At 39.8% G+C, this 22,702-nt stretch overlaps 1 protein-coding gene across 2 annotated transcripts in view; it reads left to right on the top strand.

Moving 5' to 3' along the window:
- The window catches only part of gmds (GDP-mannose 4,6-dehydratase), a 203,255-nt gene that overhangs the window by 142,676 nt on the left and 37,877 nt on the right, over positions 1–22,702 (top strand). Inside the window, exons 8-9 of one of the 2 annotated variants that reach the window (XM_042512148.2) lie at positions 15,116–15,234; positions 16,010–16,106. The exons of the other annotated variant lie outside the window; for it this stretch is intronic. Of the exons in view, the coding sequence (XP_042368082.2) occupies positions 15,116–15,234; positions 16,010–16,106 (216 nt within the window). The remainder of the gene's footprint in view (positions 1–15,115; positions 15,235–16,009; positions 16,107–22,702) is intronic. 2 annotated transcript variants of the gene reach the window in all.

Here is a 22,702-nt window from a genome sequence, read left to right as displayed (position 1 = left end):
CAATTAAACAGTTTTTCATCTTGACTTGGCAGCCAGTGTAAGATTTATTTTTTTAACAAATAAGACATGCCCCATCCAGCGTTGTTTGTTGTGTATAGGGAATTGCGTGTGTAGGTGCGGCGCTGTCCTTAGTACTGAAATGGAGAGGATGAGATAGACAGATAGATTATGTCACTTAGTTCATTTTCTCAGCCTGTTGCTTTTTGTGGTTGTAAATAGAACTTTCATTTTTTTCATAAGATGAGAGAGAGAGAGAGACGCAAACAACTTTGCCTACTCACAGGAATCATTCAGTCATTCAGAAAACATTTAACACTCTGCTATTGCTGTACTCTTCTGTAAGTACTCCAGTGAATGGATTTATACCAAAATAGGCGATATATTGTGATTTTTTTGGAAGAATTCAAGTACCTTTATGTAGAATCAGACATTCAGCATCCCCATACAGGTCCAATTGAATGATCATTTGCATCATAAAGGTATTTTCCTTCCAATGCGACGATTCGACTGTGATTGGCAGTTGAATCAGGCTCCTTCGATCACAATATTGAATAGTCAACTATTCAGGGCCACCCATAAATAAGTGAGATGGACGTAGCACAGGAGGAAACATCTGACATAGTTAACAGACTTCCAATACAATTTCCCTGAGTCCTAGACGATGTTTTTACAATACAGAGCTATGAAGAATAATCCCAAACCCAAAGATATTGAATTCATAATGATATAAAATAAAAAGGAAAAAAATGCTAATCTTCACATTTAAGAGACTAAAACTAGTGAATGTTTGCTCTCTTTTGATAAATAATAAAGCATTGACAAAATTGTGAATGTACTGATTGATTAAGCAACCAATTGTTTCACCACTATTATATTTACAAGTTGATATCCTGTTCCCTGTCCCATTCTGTTGGAGTTTACCATTACCGTTTGGAAATGTGTTTCATATTGACTGCGCACATTCTCCATCACCCTGCAGATTTTTCCCTCTCTCGGTGCTCTAATATTCCATTCTGCAGGCAGTTTGCGGAGCGCAATGAAAAATCTGTAAGTAAAACTAAACAGTCAGTGGGTCCGTTAAGTGGAGAAGCAGCGTTCACGTCAGTCTCCTCCTCTTGCTGATGTTTGTTTTTCTTCCTGCTTGTTCAAAGGAGGAAAAATAAATAAAGTGCTTTTCTGGCCCAGCATCACTTGTCCCTCTGCTGTTGATACCCTCTTCCTGACAGCCAAGGATGTGAATGTACATGTGCATGCGTGATACTGGGTTACAGTACATTGAAGAAAACAAAATCGAAAAGACTATTTTAAACACCTTCCACATCCTCTTCAGCCTCTGTATGATGCCTATTCATAACCCTGCTGTGACAGATTAGCATGTAGCTACTACTATATTTAAATAAAGAGTGAGTGTGTGTGTGTGTCTCTGTGTGTGTCTGTGTGTGTCTGTGTGTGTTCCTGTCCCCCATTTCCCCCCAAAAATGGTAACACACCCACAGCAAATGAGAGGGCTCCTTTGAGAAATGTGTTTCTCATGTTCTCACGGTGTAAAAATGACGCTATCGCTGAGCTCCAAGAATCAGCAGCTCTGTCCACGTTACATGGAGCAGGGCCCAACCTATGTGTGTGTTTGTGCGTGTGCTGGTTGTGTGTGTGTGTGTGTGTGTGTGTGTGTGTGTGTGTGTGTGTGTGTGTGTGTGTGTGTGTGTGTGTGCATGCACGGGCGATTAAATTTGCAGTGTGTGTTTTAACGTTAAATAGTGAATGACAGTCTTTATGAGACCCCTTCCCTTCCTCTGGTGAAAACATGGAAAGATTGTTTACTGAGGACTCACTGTTCATACAGCCAGAGGTCACAGCCAAGTTCGTGTGTGTGTGTGTGTGTGTGTGTGTGTGTGTGTGTGTGTGGACTTCCCCATGCATGTGGCTATGTTTAGATGTACAAACATACTGATATTATCAAAGGAATGGGTGCATGCTTGACATTATGAATGTAGGTGGGCGAGGGAATTTTGTTTTTCCTTCATGACAGCGCTTTGCTTCATTAGAATATATCTGGCTATACGTTTATATGATCTATAAGATGTTGTGGTATAGCATTAAAGCATAAGGCTGGAGCTGTCATAATAACTTTTAGCCACACACACACACACAGAAATTAAAAATCCCCAATGTTTTCATCAGTAGCAACAGTAATTTGACTGGAGAGGAAGAGTGTTGAAAGTCAACAACACAACATAGCTGCTGCTTATTATGAAAGTTAGCACTAAAATGTGGAAGAAAGGGATTTGCATCAGAATAAAGTTTGTTCAGTAATCTATTAATAAGCATCATTCATACAAAAATAAACCAACAAGTGAATATTGATTTTTATTCCTTTATTTTATTTTATTTTATTTTATTTTATTTTATTTTATTTTATTTTATTTTATTTTATTCTGTTCTTTCAATCTTAAATCACAATTTCCATCTTCATAGACGTATGAAGATGGAAATTGTGATTTAAGATTGCAGGACCCTTCTCTTAAAATAACAGTTGAAAGACTGTAGCAGTCGAGTTAACTTTTATCAGTTGTTATGGTTGAATGCTCACAGGAAGAGAGATTTTCTGCTGTTGACAGAAATCCCAAAGAGGGCATCCTTTTTAGTTTGCTCTACTAATCCCCTAAATAAGCCTACCATATACACTTGCGTTATTAAAATGAAAAAAAAGAAAAGGAAAAAAAAGTCAAATTGCAAAAAACAAATCAAATTTTCTGGCTTTTAGGATATTATTTGTTGTGTGTAAAAAAAAAAAATAGTAGCTAAACCCTCAAACTGACTTTTTCAGTTGAAAAGCAGTATACATAAATATTGGCCTTGTGTACCCACGCATATCCTTTTTACACTAAGGCAGTTAGTGGGTGAGTTAGAACCAGTACCAAATCTTTAACCAGTTCTCCACATTTCAACAGCAAAGGTACTGGCTCTTGACCAGGAAAACTGGTTCCTCAGCAGCACCACCAGCTCTTGGCTGGTCCAGAACTATGAACTTCGTATATTACAGGCTGGGGGCGATCATAACTTCTGACAGCTATTTTTAAACCCTGAGCTTTACTACGGACATTAAATCACACCATGGTCCATGGAAGACACAAAGTGTCCCTCCAGAGAAATTTTAATAATCTCAAGGGGGCATCAGCAATAAAAACCCACTTGCAACGCCAGGAGCAACACTTTGTAAAGTGACAAGGTAGTCAGCCATTGTTGATGTAGCTGTGCTATACAGTGGCGTAATGACTCGGCTCTCTAGCCTGTGGAAAAGTGTGCCGGTTCTTAGATGGTTTGCTCACCAACTACAAACAGGCACCAGCCCAGAACCAGAACCAGGTTGGAGTTGGTGGGAGATGAGTAACTGTAGGCTGAAAGGCTTATTGGAGAGGCTCCAGTTGGGCATTTTGAAATAAGTTATTCAAAGATGCTATTGGGCTTGTTTCTCATATAACTGTGGTAACTAAAATCCTTAATGTGGATGGAACATATTGTTAAAAACACCCAAGATTTTTAAAGTATTTTGGAAAAAAGTGGCTTTAAACTGGATTTAAAGTCGATTTATCAAAAGCCAGAGGCATGCGAAAAAGGGATATGATGCCACTCATAGGCAACAGTGACCTAATGGCATGGACTGTGTCCTTGATTAAAATTTCTCTGGGTTTAAATATTGTTGGAAAGTTTTAGGATAAAGTAACGCAACTCAACAAAATAATAAGCAAAACTGGTTGAGTTGTTGTAAGACATTTTAATGTGAAAAAATTGGCAGGAGTGATTTTGTCATTGAGTGAGTAGAAACCCCCAAAATGTAGTGTGCTCCTTTAAGTTGTCTTTTCCTTGGACACAGTCTTGATTTAAACTCCTTTGGGGGGCCACCACAAGCAGCACTGTGTGAATAAAATGTTTTGGACTCACTATGGTCGACTGCACCCTCCCTCCTCTGTCAGACTGTGTGACCTCTTCAGGGTAACGGGGCTGTTGTCTGCGAAAGAGCATCCTCTGAGGTTGACCACCGCCGTGAAACTTGGCCAGCAGAACATGGTCACAGTGAAACAGACAGCGTTGAGGTGCGGTCATCTCTGCGTCATCCCTGACCATGCTAACAGCCGCGTGTGCATGTGTCTCTGTGTGTGTCTGTGCATTTGGGGTGAAGTCAGACTGTAAATATAGCCTCGTCTGTCTTCGACTTGATGTCCAGACAGTCTGTGTCTGACAAGGAAAAACGCTGCAGTCTCTGACTTTTTTGGTCAAAACACAACAGGAGAGAGGAGAGGGAGGGAGGAGGAGGAGGAGGAGAGTGTGTGTGTGTGTGTGTGTGTGTGTGTGTGTGTGTGTGTGTGTGTGTGTGTGTGTGTGTGTGTGTGGGTGAAGGGGAGGGGGTTTAATCATTTCAGCCATCTCTAAAAATAGGGGGCTCAGTAACCGAAAAAAAAGCTGTTCTGCTAAAAATCACAGCTCCATAGCAGCCATTTGGATGATGTGTGCTCCCTGAGGTGGAGCCTGGGAAAGTTAGATGTGCATACTAGCATGTCAGTCAGTGTGTGTGTGGCAATGTACAGTATGTGTATAAATGTAGGCCTAAATTGAATGATTAAGGGTCTTACTTGTATTTACGCAGAATAGGGTTAGAAAGTGGTCTTGTTTGGGCTTATATGGCCCAGTCTTCCCTGGTTTGGCCTGGCCTGCTCTAGCCCAGTTTGTCCTGGTATGGCCTGGTTAGGTCTGGTCTGGTTCATGATTCTGCCGAACCCACCCCTGCCCTTTACTGACTCACTACAAGACCGTCAGGGATTGTGGGATGCAGGCGGATGCCGAAATAAAAAAAGCCTAGTCCTTATATGAGAAAAGAGACTGTAGTCAAACACAGAGTAAAGTCACATAAAATATTTTGGAAAGGAAAACTCATTTGATGAAACTTTCTCTTCTCAGGAACTTAAGGAATGTTAGCCCACCGCTCTCCATTTCAGTGCTTTTAGTGCACTTTCCCACTTGATATCTGTTCCCTCTGGCTGCCTGTTGAACGGGTGTGGGCCGTCATTGTGCTGAACTGAGTTTCATTCAATGTTATTTTTACCGGCTGGTTTATCTGCACTGGTTTATAATGACTGGCAAGACTTAGTCACCATGGCTCAGACTGAGTGTCTCTGCAGGCCCAATTTGAGAAACTTACAAGTTCTGTGTTGTTACGTTGTTATGGGCAATTGTAAGTAGTGTCAAAGGAAATACTGTTTAATGCAACATACTTTCATGAAATCATCTTGGTTTTGTATGTTTTTATGTATGTTTTTGTATAAAAGACCTGCTGCATGAAGCCCACTATATTATTTTATATGTGGCTTGCGGGATCCTGTGTTATTAACTTTGTTTATTTTTGACATATTGAATATATGTTAAGCTGGAACAAGCTATTATTTTCAATATCAATATTATGAATATTAGTTTTTGTTTTTTAAATTTTGTCATCATCAACATTTGGCACCAAATACCCATTTCATCTCATACAACCAACAGTACACTGTATACACCTTAACCACAGTATTTTCATTGTCTCTGAAAAATCTTAAAGGTATGAAAATACACTGAACAAAACATTTCCCAATTTCTGTCTGAGGTTGGTTGGATGTACTGCCAAATTCAGTGTAAGAGCATGGGAGAACAATCAACAGCTCTGGTGGACAGGATATAGAAGCCTTGGGCTGTTGTAGCTACATCAGGCATGTGATTGTAATGCTGATTGGATGTACTGCCAAATGAACAGAATGGATGACATTCCTGTAGTCAGCATGCTGGTGGCATGCTCTCAGAACTTGGCATTTTGTTATGAAATCAATCACATTTTAGAGTTGCATGTATTGTGGCCATTACAAGGCACACCTGTGTAGTAATGATGCTGTTTTTTCAGCATCTTGATATGCAACAACTGTCAGGTGGATAGATTACCTTTGAAAAGGCAAAGTGCTTACTAACACAGATTTTAATAAATTTGTGACCAAAATTTGAGAGAAAAAAAGTCATTAGTGCCCATAAAAAGTCTTAGATCTTAAACTTCAAACTGTAAAAAATGGAAACAAAAACAAAAGTGTTGCATTGAAATTCCTGTTGGGTGCACCTGCTCTGCTGTGCCAAACTGTTTGTACTAATATGGATTGTGTATCAGTCATTTGTTAACTGACACACAGTTGTTGGCAGTTGTGATGTGATATGTGGTTTGGAGAGGCAGGGGTGACTCACATCATCTAGTTTATGAGATGCCACTTTGCAGTTTGTTAAAAAACACCTTGTCAGTGTGCAGAGGGTGTGTGTGTGTGTGTGTGTGTGTGTGCGTGCGTGTGTGTTTGTATGAAAAGGTATGTGTTCTGTGTATTGCAGCAAGAACAAAGGGATCCTTTGAGAGCAGAGTTTCAGAGGAAGCTGTCAGACGTGTCCATTCTTCTCTAATCCGGTGTTTGGGATAATCCTGCACTGTTATGGAATGCTGTTTAACACACAGACAGACACACTCACAATGTGTTGTCAGTCACTCACATGGAACTTCATAGACTCTCTGTTCGCTCAGGTGACAAACATACCCTCTTGTTAAATGGCTGTGAATGTAAACTGTCTGTGTGATACAGGCAGGGTCCATCTGGCCTCATTATAAGCTCAGAGTGATATTAAAAATATGTTCTATGCAACTATGCAAACTCAAATGATGATGCCCAGCAAACATATAAATAACACCACATAATATCAGGTTAAATTAAGACAATGAATAAACCTGCGTATTTATGTACCGTGAGGTACAAGCAACGCTTAAATCCCTGCAGGGGATGATACAGCGAATAGACTTGTTGACAGTAATTAGGGCAGATGGTAATCACCTCATCACAAAAAAATGTGGATGATGGTGACCGCCGAAATTAAATTGAAAGACAAAGTCAGAGTCGCTCTGTTGATGCATGCTAGAGAGCCATTTAATGCAACTGTTTCAACTGTAGCTCACCTTTGCGACACATTGAGAACTTTAAGTGACACATTTTCAAAAACAACGTCTTAAATGATCTTAACTCAGTTCAAGTTACCCTCCATTTTCACTTATTTTGTGTTTTAGTGTATGTGCATACTAGAGGTGTAATCTAATTGACATATTTTACTATGCTTACAACTGAACCACTATAGACAAATCCAGGCTGTAGACAGATATAAACAACATTTCTGCAGGTAAACCTCACTGGTAAACTCTGGTATATCACTGTGCATATGCAGGGCATATCTCTTTTTAAGCACTTTTTCCTAGATTTATGTGCAGATATTTTGGAACCTGTTAAAATTATAGTCTTTGTTTTAGTGTGAAAAACTTTGAGTTTAGCAAAATTCTGTCCACTTTTAAGACAGCTAGATGCCTTTTGATGGCTGTTATCAGCTGCTTTGACAATAGACTTTGACTCTGGGGAAAAATAACACAATGCAAAACACAAAATTCTGCTCACATAAACTACATCATAACAATATTCACTTTGCTTTTTGAATAAATGGGCCAATGTTTTAGGCGTCAAACATGATGATTTAGTGTGGTAAAATTAATAGACTCCTTACTATGGACAAGGTCTTGCAGCATATTTTCATGACAGCTTGTACATTGTACTCTGGAAGTATTTGACAAAAAGAAGCTACATAACAAATACAAAGTATTTGTCCATTGATTAAGGATAAGATTGGCATTTAACTATTGGCCAAGTTCTAAAAACTGAAACTGGAGTCAAGACTGAGATCTGTATGAGAATGTAGAGGAAGTAACCCAGGGTTTTTGTCCTCCTCTGACTTGTTGTGATGTAAATAGAGCTGTGTATAATTAGAAATCTGATGCATTTGGAGTTAAATATAGTCATATGTAAACATGTGCGGTAGTAAGAGGTTATCTGGTCTCACTGTGCCGACAGTTTGGGGGTCTAGGTCATTCTTGAGTCATAGTTTCAAAACTACTTGCCTAATCTCAGTATGAGATGGCTGCAGATGATTGCCAGTGTATCCGGGAAGTAGTCGTCTTGATGGATGTGGGCCCGAAAAAACCAGCTGATAACACCAATTTATGACGTAAATGACCGAGGCCAGGTTTGCGCCCAAATGTGACGTTGCACCGTGATGCATGAATGTCTCATATCATAGCTGTGAGTGCAGGTCATTCATCTAGTTATCAGTGGTAAGAGGTGGGGCTGGCAGGCCGGAGCTGCATCTGCTCCAATTCAAGGCTTCCCTCTGGCCCTGCATGCCAAAATCAGAGCACTTTTCTTCTTATTTTTCAGGCTTTAACATTCTTGTCTGGCAGCTGTGCAAGCATGTTGTGGAACAGAGCTGAGAACCTCTTAAGCTACTAATGATCTGGAAAAGCCGGCTCTGTTCGACGTGAACCTGCAGCTTCTCTAGAACTCTGAGCACTACCATCAGGGCCCATGATATATATTCTGTGAAAATACACTGTCAGCAAATCTGCAATTATTCACACAGGTTCATGTGGCTTTAGTGATTAGAATATTTATAGTTTGTAATTTTCAATGTTTAACGTAGAGCTCTGTTTGTATTTGTGCAGGAATTTGAATGAATCCCTGCAGAAGTGCATTTGTGGTTTCATATAAAAGCAGCTCTGTCATATGTTTGCATGTGTGGGTGAGGCTGTAAGTTTGTATGTGTAGTTGCCCACATGTGGATACCTGCGTCCACAAAGCATCTGTGTGTGTGAAACCCTGGGGTTAATGGCATTAGCAGGCAGTGATTGGGGCTGATGGCTTTCTGCGACCATAATAGCAGCTCTATTAAGTGTTTACTGTGAGCCATTCCACATGTCAGCTGTAGTCAAGCAGCCAGAGACGGAGGGCTGAGGGGCCCTAGCAGCCTGGGACGCCAGGAGGGAGGCGAGACACGGAGGGGGGAGATGGGGAGGACGGAGGGGTCAACTGGCTGCAGAGGAGGGAGGTCATGATAAGTCATCACTTGAGCTGTGGTTTGGAGTTTGGTGTGCTCTGTTTTGAAAGCCAAAAAGTCTCCACCTTGCTGAAGTTCCTTCGAGCAACAAACTTGCATATTTATTTATTTTGACATGCTGTTCTATAATAGCATCAAGGATAAATTAATCTACAAAGACTGATGAAATCTGATATTCTTTTACTTTCACATCAGCACATTAGGTATAAGCAATAAAGAGTTTATGCCTGAAAAAGCACATTTGCAGCCTTTGGTATCACAGCGGTGAGAGTGCACTGTGTGACCTATACAGAAGTATTCTGAGTCAGCAGGCTGCCTTTGGTTTGTACCAGGGATTTTCCCGCAGCCTAGTAGCTTTGGTTGTGCTCTATCTGCGCTCTATCTGACAGAAGCATATGGAAAGGATTAAATATAATACACTTTCAGAGAAAAAGAAGTGGCAGCCACCACAGCTGAGTGCTGAAGCCATGAAAATTCAAACTGTATTAGAGTCACCATTTTCACCAGATGGTGCATTCTTCGATTTGCTGATATATGAAGAGTTGCTGCTTTTTTCCCTTATTGATGTAATTATAAATTATGTTTTGGTGACTTCTGTTTAAAGTTGTGTTTCATTTTGAAAATGAGAGTACCAGTAAGAACATATAAAAGCTTAACTGCTTGTAACCATGTTGGAAGTGAGTGTCAAATGGAATCACAAAAGCAACTGAAGTTAAATGAAAAGCTAGATATATTACAAACTTATTTAGTTCTGAACTAAAATCAGGTTTTATACAGACAATATTAGCAAAATGACTATGTACTGTGCGGTGTGGATAAAATCCTCTGACATATCAAGTACAGTTACAGCAGATTTGAATTTATTTTTGGCTGATTATCTGACAGATCAACATATTTCATCATATTGGTATAAAAAGCCTGTAAACCCAATTAAAAGCAGTCCTATTCATGTATTTACAGTTAATGATGTATTTATTTTTGCACAACTCAACTTTGATCATAAAAACATTTGTTGGACTTGGAACCGACTGTTTGCCTGTATTTGAATGATCTGGCCCCTGGCAGTCAAACTGACAAGGAAGAAGGCAACAAGAGATAAATCAAAATACACATTTTAAAGCATTCCTATGTGCAAATATTGAAACATCAACCTTTTCCAGAAGGTGGTTAAATAAATAAAATGAGGAGACTGTGTTCCAAAAAATGCTATTAAGATGCAAAGAAGTAAAATTGGCAAAAACAGCTCCAGTCATACCACTTTTCTATATTTTGTCCAGATAAATGACTTGTGAGGGCATGTTAATCAGAGCATGCATGGCTGCATGGAAACAGAAATATTCATGAAATGTTCATTGTCAGTAGCCATGTAAACAGCTTAGCAGGAATACTGTCTTTTCAAAAGAAAAAAAATGAGTATTTTTTGCATATAACCATTGTCATTGTCACAAAAAATAAATACATCCATGTTTTTCTACAGTCTCTGAACAAAGCACAACAAATGATCTTTGATCACCAGCTCTTTAACTGTGTGTGTGTGTGTGTGTGTGTGTGCGTGTGTGTGAGTGTGTGTGTGTGTGTGTGTGTGTGTGTGTGTGTGTGTGTGTGTGTGTGTGTGAGAGAGTGAGAGAGAGAGAGACTATAATTCAGGTAAAGGGTTTGCGGGTGGTTGCAGGGGTCAGTATCTGTCTCTGAGCTGGGGTCGAGTGTGGAGTGTGTGATGGGGGTCATCCTGTGGCCATGTGAACAGGAAGGTGCGGGTTCAGTGTGAAGGGCTGAGCCCCTGAGCTGTTTATCAGATAGCTAATGAAGCAGAGCAGTCCTGAGAGAGACTGAGGGACGGAGGAGGGGAAGCAAAGGGGGGCAGAGAGGAGAAAGGGGGCTAAAGGTAAAAGGCAGAAGTGAAGGAAGGGTTGGCTGATGTAAAATAGTTTGAGAAAAAGATGAGTTAAATGTGGGAATACCCTAAGTGAAGCCAGCACATTCCCCTTAGCTGTTATCCTTTAACAGGGTGAGAAGAATGTACCACAGTCTCTCATGATTTTGCTTTATTCCCACTACAATGAGCAGAAAAATACACATCATATTATTTATCACATTTCCTGGTTAAAAATCAGCAGAGGCCATATCACTCAGCTCCTGCAGTAAACATTTTCTCTGGCTGCGAGAGGAGCCGAGCCGAGTTCCCAACTCCCATCATCGCGGCCTTCCAGTTTACTACAGGCCACACATTCATCAGGAAACGGGAAAGAGCCTGCTTCGTTACAAGTTCAAATAATCAGCCAGTCAAGATGATCAAAACAGAGTCACAGTGTAGATGTCAGTGTTTGATATTTTATCGTTTCCAGTGGATAATTAATTCTGCACACATTGAGGGGGTTGAAGGTTGAATTATTTTTAAATGACAGAATGTGAATTGACCACTGACTAAATTCTCAGGCTAGATCTATGGCCTGTATTGTTTATGTATTCTTATATGTTATAGTGTAATATGTCAGGCTGCAGCTAATTATTTTTTTCATTATGACAAAATATAATTTTTGGAGCAATTGCTTGATCTAGAAAATGGTCCCAAAATTGAAAAAAATACAAATTTCTATAAATTGCTTGTTTTTTATTGACCAAAACCCAAAGATATTTATTTAAAAAATCAGAGAACAGCAGCAAGTCTATACATTTCTATGTTGACATTTAAGAAGAAATGTCAACGTAGGTTTCCCATTTTGCTGTAGTGTTAGGTTTAGGTGTTATGCTCTCTATCAGTATCATGCATATTAAATTTAAAAATGGAATAAAATAATAAAAAAATTAATACATTTAAAAAACTAAAAATAAGGTTGATTTGTTGTTTATCTGTCAATACATGAAGCAGCTAATTGACCTATTGTTTTAGTTGTTTTAGGAGTAGGAACTTGTTGGCCTTCACTTGCTGGAATGCTGCTTTGCTTTATCATTTATGGAAAAAAAAAAACCACTTTTCATGCGCTTCTTTTTTACGATTCTTTTTGAAGGTTTCCTGTGCAGTCATATCTATGAGTGGATCCCTGTTTTGTTTATCTCCAGCAAGCGCATGTGCAAAGATGTACATGGTTTTGTAAGATAATTTAATTCTCTTGACAACATAACAGGCACAAAATGTGGAAACAATTGGAAACACAGATTCTGTTGGTGCACTGGTCGTGGAAAATTGAACATGCTTTGATTCGTTTGTTCTGCTGTCAGTCATACACTGAGGTGCTATTATTGGCTCATGTGGCAGTGTGAGAATCTGGTGTGTTCATCAGGGGCCCGAGGGTGAGAGGTCAGGCTCAGGGGAGCCATCAGTGTTGAGCGGTCAGTTGACCCTGAACGATCCTGAGATAGGATGGCCTCGCCTCCCTGAGGACGAGCATTCCATCACCGCTGGTGTGTGTGTGTGTGTGTGTGTGTGTGTGTGTGTGTGGCATGTGCTTATACAACACCACAATTGGCACATACAGTACTTCTATGCACATAATTTTTACAGCATACCATGATTTTTCAGTATTTTCTCACTGACTCTTTGGTCCAGAACAAGTATCCTTGATATGAAATTTGCTATCAATATGCATGGTCCCCTAAATATAAATGCTCATTATTTTAATGACCCCCAAATTTGCTTTTGTTGTCAAAATTAAAATAAAAATGCTGCTTGCAATATCTATGATCCCTGAAAGATTTTTTATTTTTTTGTTAATGATTTTTGTGACCCTCTGTCTCCGTATCTGGCTCTACTGCCAGGTAAGCATTCCATTAAAAAGTATCTCAGAAAGTTAACATTAAATTAGCTGAAGATATTCTTGCCCCTCATAGGATTTATTTTGATATCCCTGACATTTCCTCTAGCACCCCTCTAAAGCAAAAAGGTATACCTAATACCTAATAAAATAAATCTAATGGCCAGTCACTGAGCACATTTATGCTGTAAATTGAATATGTGGATGTTTCCATTATGTGCTTAATTGGTGGGATATGATATACACTGAAGCTTGTAGGGATTGCTACTGGGAGGTTTGGTTTTTAATCTTTTTGTGTTTGTCAGTTGCAAAAGACACACCTAGAAATACTACTGCACAGGGAGCAGAGAATCTGTTAAATGTGCAGAGGGAGACAGCCAGTCCCGGCTTTGTCCAACTACATCACAAAACATCTTGATGTGGCTGGATAGAACACATGTACACACCTGAAAAATCACACACACACACACACACACACACACACTAAATCCAAGTAGAGCATGTAACCTGTGCTGATGTGTTCCTCAGAGCGCGAGACAGGGCAAAGTGTTTGTGTTACTTCTGTAGAGACAGAGAGGAAACTAACTCCACACATATCCACCTTTCTGCTGTAGAGAACAGACAGCAGCAGTGTGTGGCGGGACACACTGACAATAGGCCAGACCTAGTAATAGAGGTGACAGAAGAGGTAAAAGGTGTTACATAGCTTCATGAAGTTTTGGAGGTTTAATGTTCAACCAAATATCCATAAGAACTTGTTGCATTTATCTCTTCTTCTACTCATTTCACTTCAGCTATTTCTTCATTATTCCTCTTGTAATAGTTCAAACTGAACCATGTGCAAAAATGTCCATTTTTTTATGTAGACTGTGTCAGTTACTGTAACTACAAGAAGATGTAACTGAATCATAACAAAAGCATTCAGACTGAGGCATTGACAGGACGTGTTACGTCTGCATTGAGTTTTCTGTCTGCAGTTCCATGATCATGAATCATGGACTAATGTCTAAGATATTAAAAGGGTGACACTGAGGAGTCACAGAATATGTTGACATTTATGACTGTTAATAGCAATGCAAATCTACTGAAAAAAAAGATTTAGATTTCAATATACTTTGGTTTCTTTTCTTGCTCAAATAGTTTACCAATAATCTGAACCAGACAGAAGTGAAATCAATAAGGAGAATCAATCAAATCTAAATCATACCCACACTTACTGTATATACATGTCAGTGCATGTGAGCATTTGATCGTCTGTCTGTCTGTCTCTCTGTCTCTGTCTGTGTCCCCAGCAAGTCTCTTCTAATCAGACTAGACGTGCCAGAGGTCTGCAGCTATGACCTGCTGGCTCTGGTTCATCATAAATATTATGGAACCACGCACAGACGGCCTCGCAGGCAGTTTAATATAGTTCTGGGTCCATTAAGGGACTCAGACTATCAGCTTTCACTGGAGTATATAGGCTAATCATAATAGTGCCTGCACTGCATAGTTAGAAATGTATTTCAGAACCACACACCGTATAAAAATAATGGATATAGCCACCATGGCTTCACCCATTGGTTTGTTGACTCACGTTTTTAAGCCTGGAGTTAAGTATTTTGGTCGTCGCCATCTTGGATTTTTTGAGCCAGAAGTGACCATATTTGGACAAGGGGGTGGAGTAGTGAGGGGTGGATCTGACTGAGTGCTGGAGGACACTCTCCTCAGACAGCCTCAACACAGCCACGCCCTACATTATGCATAACTTTAAGCGTTAATAAAATATAAACGGGTGAGTGTCATTAAAATTTACCCCTCGTTCAGTTGTCATGAATCAGGAAATTAGCTATAGAGACAAAAATCATTTTTTTGTACCATGCTGTGAACGCTTTAATTTCTGCTGTAAAATTGGGCATTTTAACATGATTTTCTATGGAAATTGACTCGCTGTTGGACAAGCCTCAAGTGGCCACTAGGGGAACTGCAGTGTTTGATATTGGCTTCATTGTTCAGCCCGGGAGGTTGCTGCTTGGTCAAAATTTGATGCAGCTGCACTTTTGTTTCTGGAAATGTTTCATCCCTTTAACTGGACCATGTCAGTTGTGTGAAAATGTGTTTGCATGTATAGGTGCATGTGCGTTCATTGCCACGTGTACGTTTGTGTGCCAGCAGCACAGTGGGCCTGTGGGAGTACACTGTCCTCCTTTCCCACGGTATTTGTCCCATGAGCCTCTGCGGTGACGTCAGGGCAGAGGTACGGGCGAATGCCCCGCTCAGAGGTCGCAGGTTCATTTCCTGTCTGTCAGGACCATCTTGGGCACGGTCCAGCATAGAGTGCTGAACTGTCTCTATGATCTCTCAGTGGTTTAACCTCTCTGTCCCTCTGTGTCTTTCAGGCTATGTGGCTGATGCTGCAACAGGAGGAGCCGGAGGACTTTGTCATAGCGACGGGGGAGGTGCACAGTGTGAGGGAGTTTGTGGAGAAGGCCTTCAAACATGTGGGGAAGACCATTGTGTGAGTGCACATAGACGTACACAATACTATTTCAGACATTTACGTCAGTGTTTTTTGCAACTTTACGTGTGCATGGACAGTATCATGAATACACCCCCGTCGCTTATTAAAAGTCACAACATTGATAGGATGTACCCACTAACATTTTTATAACACTTCCAACACTTTTCCAGCCTGATTTGAATGTCGTCACATTAACATAAAGGTCACAGCATGCACTCACAGAGATACTATATATATACTATATAATGCACAGTGTGCTTCTTCTGGAGAGCTCTGTAATAATTTAGTGATTTAATTATTATTTCTTACTTAAAGTTAATAAACCAAGTCAAGAGAATCTACAAAATAATGTGGATGAACAATTTAAATATGTAAAGATGATGACATAATTTAAGACAAGGTTATAAAAATCTTTTTTTTTTCTTTTTTTTTTGAGGAAGCAGGCAGTGGTACAGGCAGGCAGTGGTATTCCGTGTTGGACTGAGGCGGTATAATTGAAACTTTTGGGTTAAGCCACATCTCAGTCCCCTCCTCTGTCTCACCTCTCATTCACCTCCCTTGTATCCTGGAAGACACTGACATGTTGGTGAAGGTGTGTGTGACTACTGTGTTGATTTCAGAAAAAAAAGACAGGTGACATGTTTTGTCTTCACGAGACGTTAAAGAAACAAACCGCACAAGAAGTAATCAGGAAGACGCAGGAGCGGACAGCTGAGCCTTCCAGCTGCGGTGGGAAAATGTTTCCTTCCTGCTAAGATTTGTGTCTTTCCAGGTGGGTGGGGAAGGATGAGAAGGAAGTTGGCCGTTGTCAAGAGACAGGGGTGGTACATGTGAAGGTGGACCCCAAATACTTCCGTCCTACTGAAGTGGTAAGTCATGTGTCTCCCTGTGTTTGTCTTGGTTTAAGTCATATACTGGCCTGAAATTTAAGCATTAATATCTTCTTAATGGAATATATTTAAACTTGCTACAAAGACATATAATAGAAGGATTCAAATTCAAATTTAATATATTATTTATTCGTTATTTAGTGATACACAGTCAATGTTGCCAAAAGTTCTTTGTCTCAGTCTTTGAAGAAACTTACTGTGTGTCCACTTAAGAGTTAGCTGCATTAGCTGACACATTTTTCAATTTCTTAGCTCTGAAAAAGCTAGGACATTAGATCAGTAATTTCATTCTTTCGAATTTGTTACTTTATTTCAACATAACACAATAAGCCATGGCATTTTTGTTTTTAGTTTGCCTTGACGGAGTGATTTAAAATGTATAATTTCCATTGCCTGAATTCATCACCCCCTCTCTCTCTTCATGATTTTCCTTTTTCACTTTACTGTCAACTACTACCACATTCTATCAAATGAAAGCCTTAAAAATGCTTTTCTTTTAAAGGGGACCTATTACTCTTTTCCATATATTCTGTCATATAAATGATGTTACATTTCTCAGATGTTCATAATGAACATGGCCAGCGTTTCAAATAATGAGGTAAATGTATGTAAAAGTAATCCCTGTGAAGTCTGAGACCATTTTAAATACTCTATTATACTATACTACTGTTTATATACCCAATATTTTCTTCTACTTTCGAGATAAGCTTATGTCTTTATATGGTCATCTGCTCCAGGCATTTAACTGAAGTGTTTACATTACATACACTGCTACATCAGGTAAAAATGTAATTGTGGTTGTGGTTGTTGTTCAACCGGGAAGTGTCCAGTTGTGAAGATTTTGGTTCAGAAGCTTTTATTGGTGATTTTAAACGGTGCAAAGTGCCTCTATACTCTATTACCCGGCTGCAATGATGGTGCACAAAACAAAAGGGTTTTTCCTCATGACTTCAGCCCAAGCTATCTTGTCACTGAATGATAACCAGAGGACCATACTGGTCATTTTGCATGCTTCCATAACTACAGATAATTTCTACTATCCTATTGCCAACCATTTGTTTCAGTTCGTATTTGATTTTTTGCTTGCTGTGCAGTTTATCAGGCAGGCCTTCAGACCATATCAACGCACTACACTCACTACTGCAGGCCTACTCTAATAATATGTAATTTGTATATTTCTATATAATTCATGACACAGCGCAGTGCATATTTCCTGTCCCATACACCTGACCTTAACATGAATGTAACATGTTTTCCCTGCATGTATCTGATTGCCGGTCATTGTGTCTGCAACCACACACTTATCAGCTGTAACAGGTCCAGTTGACAGCCTCGGGCTGCTTATTGTATGCTTTTAAACAGCTGGAAACAAGCCAGTCCGCCTATTTAAGAGTAATGTAGGCGGCATCCTGCCAGTTGGTGTTGAATGGGTGCTCGCATTAAGGCAAGCAACCGTGACAAATTTTTCTTTAATAATGAGGGCGTGTGTTAGATTGACAAACTCAGCTGGTTCTGCTGAATAAGAAGCTAAAAGTGTTTATTTATCAGCTTGTGCATAGACAGGCGTGCCTTTACCTGTGTTTATAAAAATGGTGAGCATCCAAACTAAAAAAAGCGTCATATTATCATATTATCCCTCCATCACTTTAGGTGTGAAGTGTCTCTGATATTTGGGAGGTCTTTCTCTCATCGCTGTGGCCCAGGGGTATTGTGGCTGTTCCCCAAGGAGGGTGTAGGGTTACCCAGGGGTGTTGTGGCCGAGATTAGCTGTCAGGTTTTCAGTTTAAAGCCATGAGCGCCCCTCTGTTGAGCTTTGGCCTGGCGAGATTAGAGCTGAGATCCAGTTGAGTGATAGCGGAGGATTAGCAAAAAGGCCCTGCTGACTGACTGCTGGGGCGATGGAAGAAGCGATCACACACCTGGGTCTTTATTCTTTGTGCATGTCGGCTGATTCATTGAAGATCTTAACCCTGAATCCACGCTGAAAACTACTCCAGGCACTGGTCAGATCAGCTGACGGTAACCTATCAGCAAAGAAGTTGGGTGTCTTTCATGAGAGCTTTTGTGATACATGAATAATATACCCTTTAGTGTTAATGACTACCTATCCTATCAGGCAACTTACATCAATACAGCTAAAATTAGTTGCAACTTCCACTTAAAGACTTATTTAGCTGATGAAATTTGTGAAAGGGATTTTGAACAGTTTCAAGTTCGGCCAGAATAACACAAAATAGTGTCAGAGAAAATTAATTGTTAATTTGAAAGATTGTGATGCAATACAGTGTAACTGCCCTGTAATAAATCTGCCCTCCTTGACATATGGAGTCATTGATTTTTTTCTATATATTTTTTTTAAGATTACTTAGGAGGCTGCTTGAGTTTGTGTAGTTGTTGTATTGGGTTGCATCATATGATAAGGTGTTTATAAGATTTTGCTGGTCCATTTTTAAAGTAAGTATTGTCTACTCCATAGGTGCATAGGAAAAAGAAATCATTAAAAAGAAATAGTTATATTACTGCACAGTCTACACTTAGGTTATTAGATGTACAACATTGTTGTCATGGGCCTTCAAACACCTCTAGATAAGTGTTTGAAATATTTAAGTTTGCTACAATGTAACATCTCTGTTCTCTCTTTCTTCACCTGTTGTCGAGTGTACTATAGACACTCAGAGGTGGAGAGCTGTAACCAGCATGCTGTTTAGCAGTGTAAGAGTTAATTTGGGACCACTCTTAATACAATTTAAAATCAGTCCACAATGCACTGCAAATAAAAATGTCCCTTTGATCTCATGAGCTCGCACTCGACACTGCACTTCCTTCAGTCTTCAGCAATACATCTGCCAAGTGTGAAGTCAACCAGATGAACACTTGTTGAGAAAACAACACACAGACTTTCCATTTAGTAAGATTAAATATATATAAAAAACAAAAGTTTTTTTGAAGTTACAACTGCCCAATTTCTTTTGACCAACAGTCTACAATCCAAAGATATTGAATTTACAGTGATAAAAAACAGAAAGGCATAAAATCGTGACATTTTAGAACCTGAAACCAGCAAATGGTTTCTTGATTCAACATTAACATCCCAGTGAAACTGAAGTAAGAGCATCTTTAGGTTCTGTACTGTGAGGTATTTCCCAGTGAAAAGGAATATTAAAGCGGTGTACAGTTCCAAGAGGGATTTATATCCAATCTTTCACATTTAATTGGGCTGTTAAAAAGTGGGAATGCTTTTTGTTTAGCCTGATATGGGGCTACCATGGAGTACTTCACGGGTATGTATATTAATCTATAAAGCTGTTCTTTTTGTTGAACACTTTATTGATTATTCACGTTTGAGTTTGGCTTTTCAAGCCAAAAAAGTTTCTGACGTTCCAGTTTTTCAGTGAATGAAGGAGAATAACCAGCAGTTTGTATGACTTTGTGTGGCTCAGAGGGAACGAAGGTTAAAGACAAGGAGAGGGAAAAGGTTTCAGTTACGGGAGGCCGTTTCTCTGCTCTGTCTCACTGTCTCTTCATTTCTGTGGTAGGGGTTAAAAAGACTGAAGAGTGTTTAACCTCTGACTCCTTCAGACAGGAAGTGACTGACACTGCGCTCACAGCTCAGCATTGTGGCTCTCCTGAAGTGGAAATACCTGTCATCGTGTAGTGTGTGTGTGTGTGTGTGTGTGTGTGTGTGTGTGTGTGTGTGTGTGTGTACATGAGTGTGGTTGTGCATTAAGAAACCAGCTGACTAAGACTCTGTGTGTTGTGTTGGTTGTTTAGGTTCAAGAAAGTTTGGACTAGTGTGGGGCCTCTCTGTGTGTGTGTGTGTGTGTGTGTGTGTGTGTGTGTGTGTGTGTGTGTGTGTGTGTGTGTGTGTGTGTGTGTGTGTGTGTGTGTGTGTGTGTGTGTGTGGCTGTTTGTGAAAGGAGTAAGACCGCGGGCTGTGTGCTAATATATATGTAATTTATCATTATCCCTGTCAGTGTGTGTGTCTGACATGAGCTCATTTGTCTCCCAAGCCCCTTGGAACAGGGGCAAGCAACCAGGGTGGGGTGTGAGGAGGTTAAATGTGCAGGTGTGCTTCACATGTGGTGCAAGCGTGTGTTTCTTTGTATATAACCATGCACTTGTCTGTGCTTATTTGGGATACAACGCCCTGAGGCTGCAGAGGTGATGGCGAGTTTGTCTGTGGTCATGAGAACTGTTTACTAGATGTGAAACATGTGGGTTAAAAAGAAAAAATAAAGCTACCACCATTTTCTGCACATATGACAGCAAAAGACATTTGATTTGAAGCTGTCAGGGTTGTTTTGAAAAAAGTTGCAGGTAAGTTTCAAACTGCTCCAGGTGTCAAGGCCGCCATTTGTTTCCATTGTATTGGCTTTGCGGAGCTGCCAGTCACACTTGTCAGCCTGTGGGTTCCTGCCAGCGTTGAGGTTTGGCTCAGGTGAGTGGCCTCTGCCTGAGCTTTTGCAAAGGTGCATCACAGCTGCTCTAATAGTCACGATTAGTTGTGGTTGCCAGGTGATACACAGCACCGTGGCCGTGGATGTTTCTAGTGCGATCAGATGTTTTGCTCTGTCTGGTTCTCACGGTTGTGTTTAGACCTTGTTGAGCGATTTACAAGGCTGGAAATGATCACTGTCTGTGTATGAACAGGGTTAATGGAGGCAGAAATCCTAAAATTCTTGTGTGAATTAGTATGCTATAATAGACGAATTAGGCGGAGTAATCTTGTGCTTAGGGGTTTGTGCCTGTGTTTAGCTGTCGACATCAGAAGTCAAGAAAAGCAGATGTCAGACAGAAGGAAAGTGCAGACTACAAAAGCCATTACAGGCGTGCTACAGTAAGTTCGTATTGCAGAGCACGTGAAGTCAGAGAGTCAAAATTGCTGCAACATAGGCCAACATATCCTGGGTGTTACTCCCTATTGTGGGACCAACGCCAAAAATGCTTATACTCCTCCTCCTAATGCAGAGGTTTCTGGAGACTGACACTGTGAGCCCTTCTTAAGACAAAAGTAAAATCAACTTCAACTACCAGTAATCCTTGTATTGTTAATACAAAAAGATTATAAAAGCATGCACAACCAGATGATAAACACTAGGTGTTGGACAAGAATTCATGAATAAACACAGTGTGCACATTACATTATGCTTCCATAAATACTAAATCTAATTACCACCGAGGTCCCCAAGGTTCACCTCTGATGAAGAGCATGAAGCTTGAAATTTCAACTTGTGGTAATTCAAAAAAATATTGATGGGAGTACAGTCTTGTGCACTGGAAAAAGACAATTTCCAACTAACATAAATAATTATGTAAATTGGTAACGCATTAAGGAATTAAGTTTTTTTCAAACAAAGTTATCAAGTTCAACTAAAACAACTGCTTGGAAATTCAGTTGAGAAAACTTAATTTATTTGTTAAGGATTGAAGTAATAATTTTAAGTTGGTAATCAATGTTTTTCCAGTGTGTGCAAACTGCTTTTGTGTGCAGACTGTTGGTACTGTTACCATCTTTACTATATCTGGCAAAATTGATTAAACCCTAAAAACTCATCTTTGGTGTTGTTTAAAGCCTAAAAACTCATCTTTCTTCATGTTCAAGACTACATGTTTAGATTTTTTTTTCATTAAAAAATCCCATTTTGCCTTAAAATCACTTAGATGTAAATCTAAACCATTGCCTCACTTAGCATGCACAGATCTATGAATATGCAAATTCACCAAGCTCAAGCTTACCTACTCATCCTCAGCTCTGCTCATACCTCTGCTTGTAAAAAGTAATACAAAATATGAGCCTTTGGTTTGACTTCGTAATCAAACAGCTAATGTGTTGCTAATGTTGGATAAATCTAATTCGCCAGATGTGACATGTCGGAGTGAAAGTGAAACTTGTGCAAAAGCTACACCTGCTTTGGCCATGGTGTTATATTAATGATATGAAAAGCCCCAACCTGCAAGTTGAATTAGATTGGTTTTCTTAAATCTGTTACGTATGAAACCTTGGCTGTCTGAATCTGTGTTTTTGAGACCGTCACTGGTACATGGCAGTTACAAGGTAGAAATGCTCAGCAGTGATGTTGATTGCTTATTTCTCTCATGATATATCCCAAAGCATATAAATATACCACATGGACATGTTAACAAGGTTGCAAACTTGGTTTTAGTCTTAAAAATTCCCTCACCTTTCTCTTCTTGAAATGCATGCTTTCATTAGCTAGCCCTTCTTTACAAATCATACACTGAGGCCATGGTGATTCACTTGAGATAGCCTAAGTGAGCACAGCTCATCATACAGTTCCTTATAGTTTTTGTTTTTGTTTGTTTTTTTTAGCTACCGTTGTCTCAAGCTGCAATTGTCTTGGAAGCAGAAATGCAGCTGCTACTGTTGGCGTTCTTGTTGAGCCACCCAAATCAGCAGGCCAAACTATTGTTGGACCTTGTCTGCCTGGTGAACATCAGTGCCTTTCAAACTCCATACCCCCAGTTCGTCATTAAAATTTGCATGCATTCAAATTTTCAGTCTCCCAGGAAAAGCCACAATAACTCTGATGACATCACCATTACATCATCAAGGC

The sequence above is a fragment of the Plectropomus leopardus genome, chromosome 5, assembly GCF_026936395.1.
Source record: "Plectropomus leopardus strain MGB_pleo_1.0 chromosome 5, ASM2693639v1, whole genome shotgun sequence".
Taxonomy (NCBI): Eukaryota; Metazoa; Chordata; class Actinopteri; order Perciformes; family Serranidae; genus Plectropomus; species Plectropomus leopardus.
The sequence above is the reverse complement of the archived record's forward strand: the minus strand, read 5'-3'. Positions and strand labels throughout refer to the sequence as shown.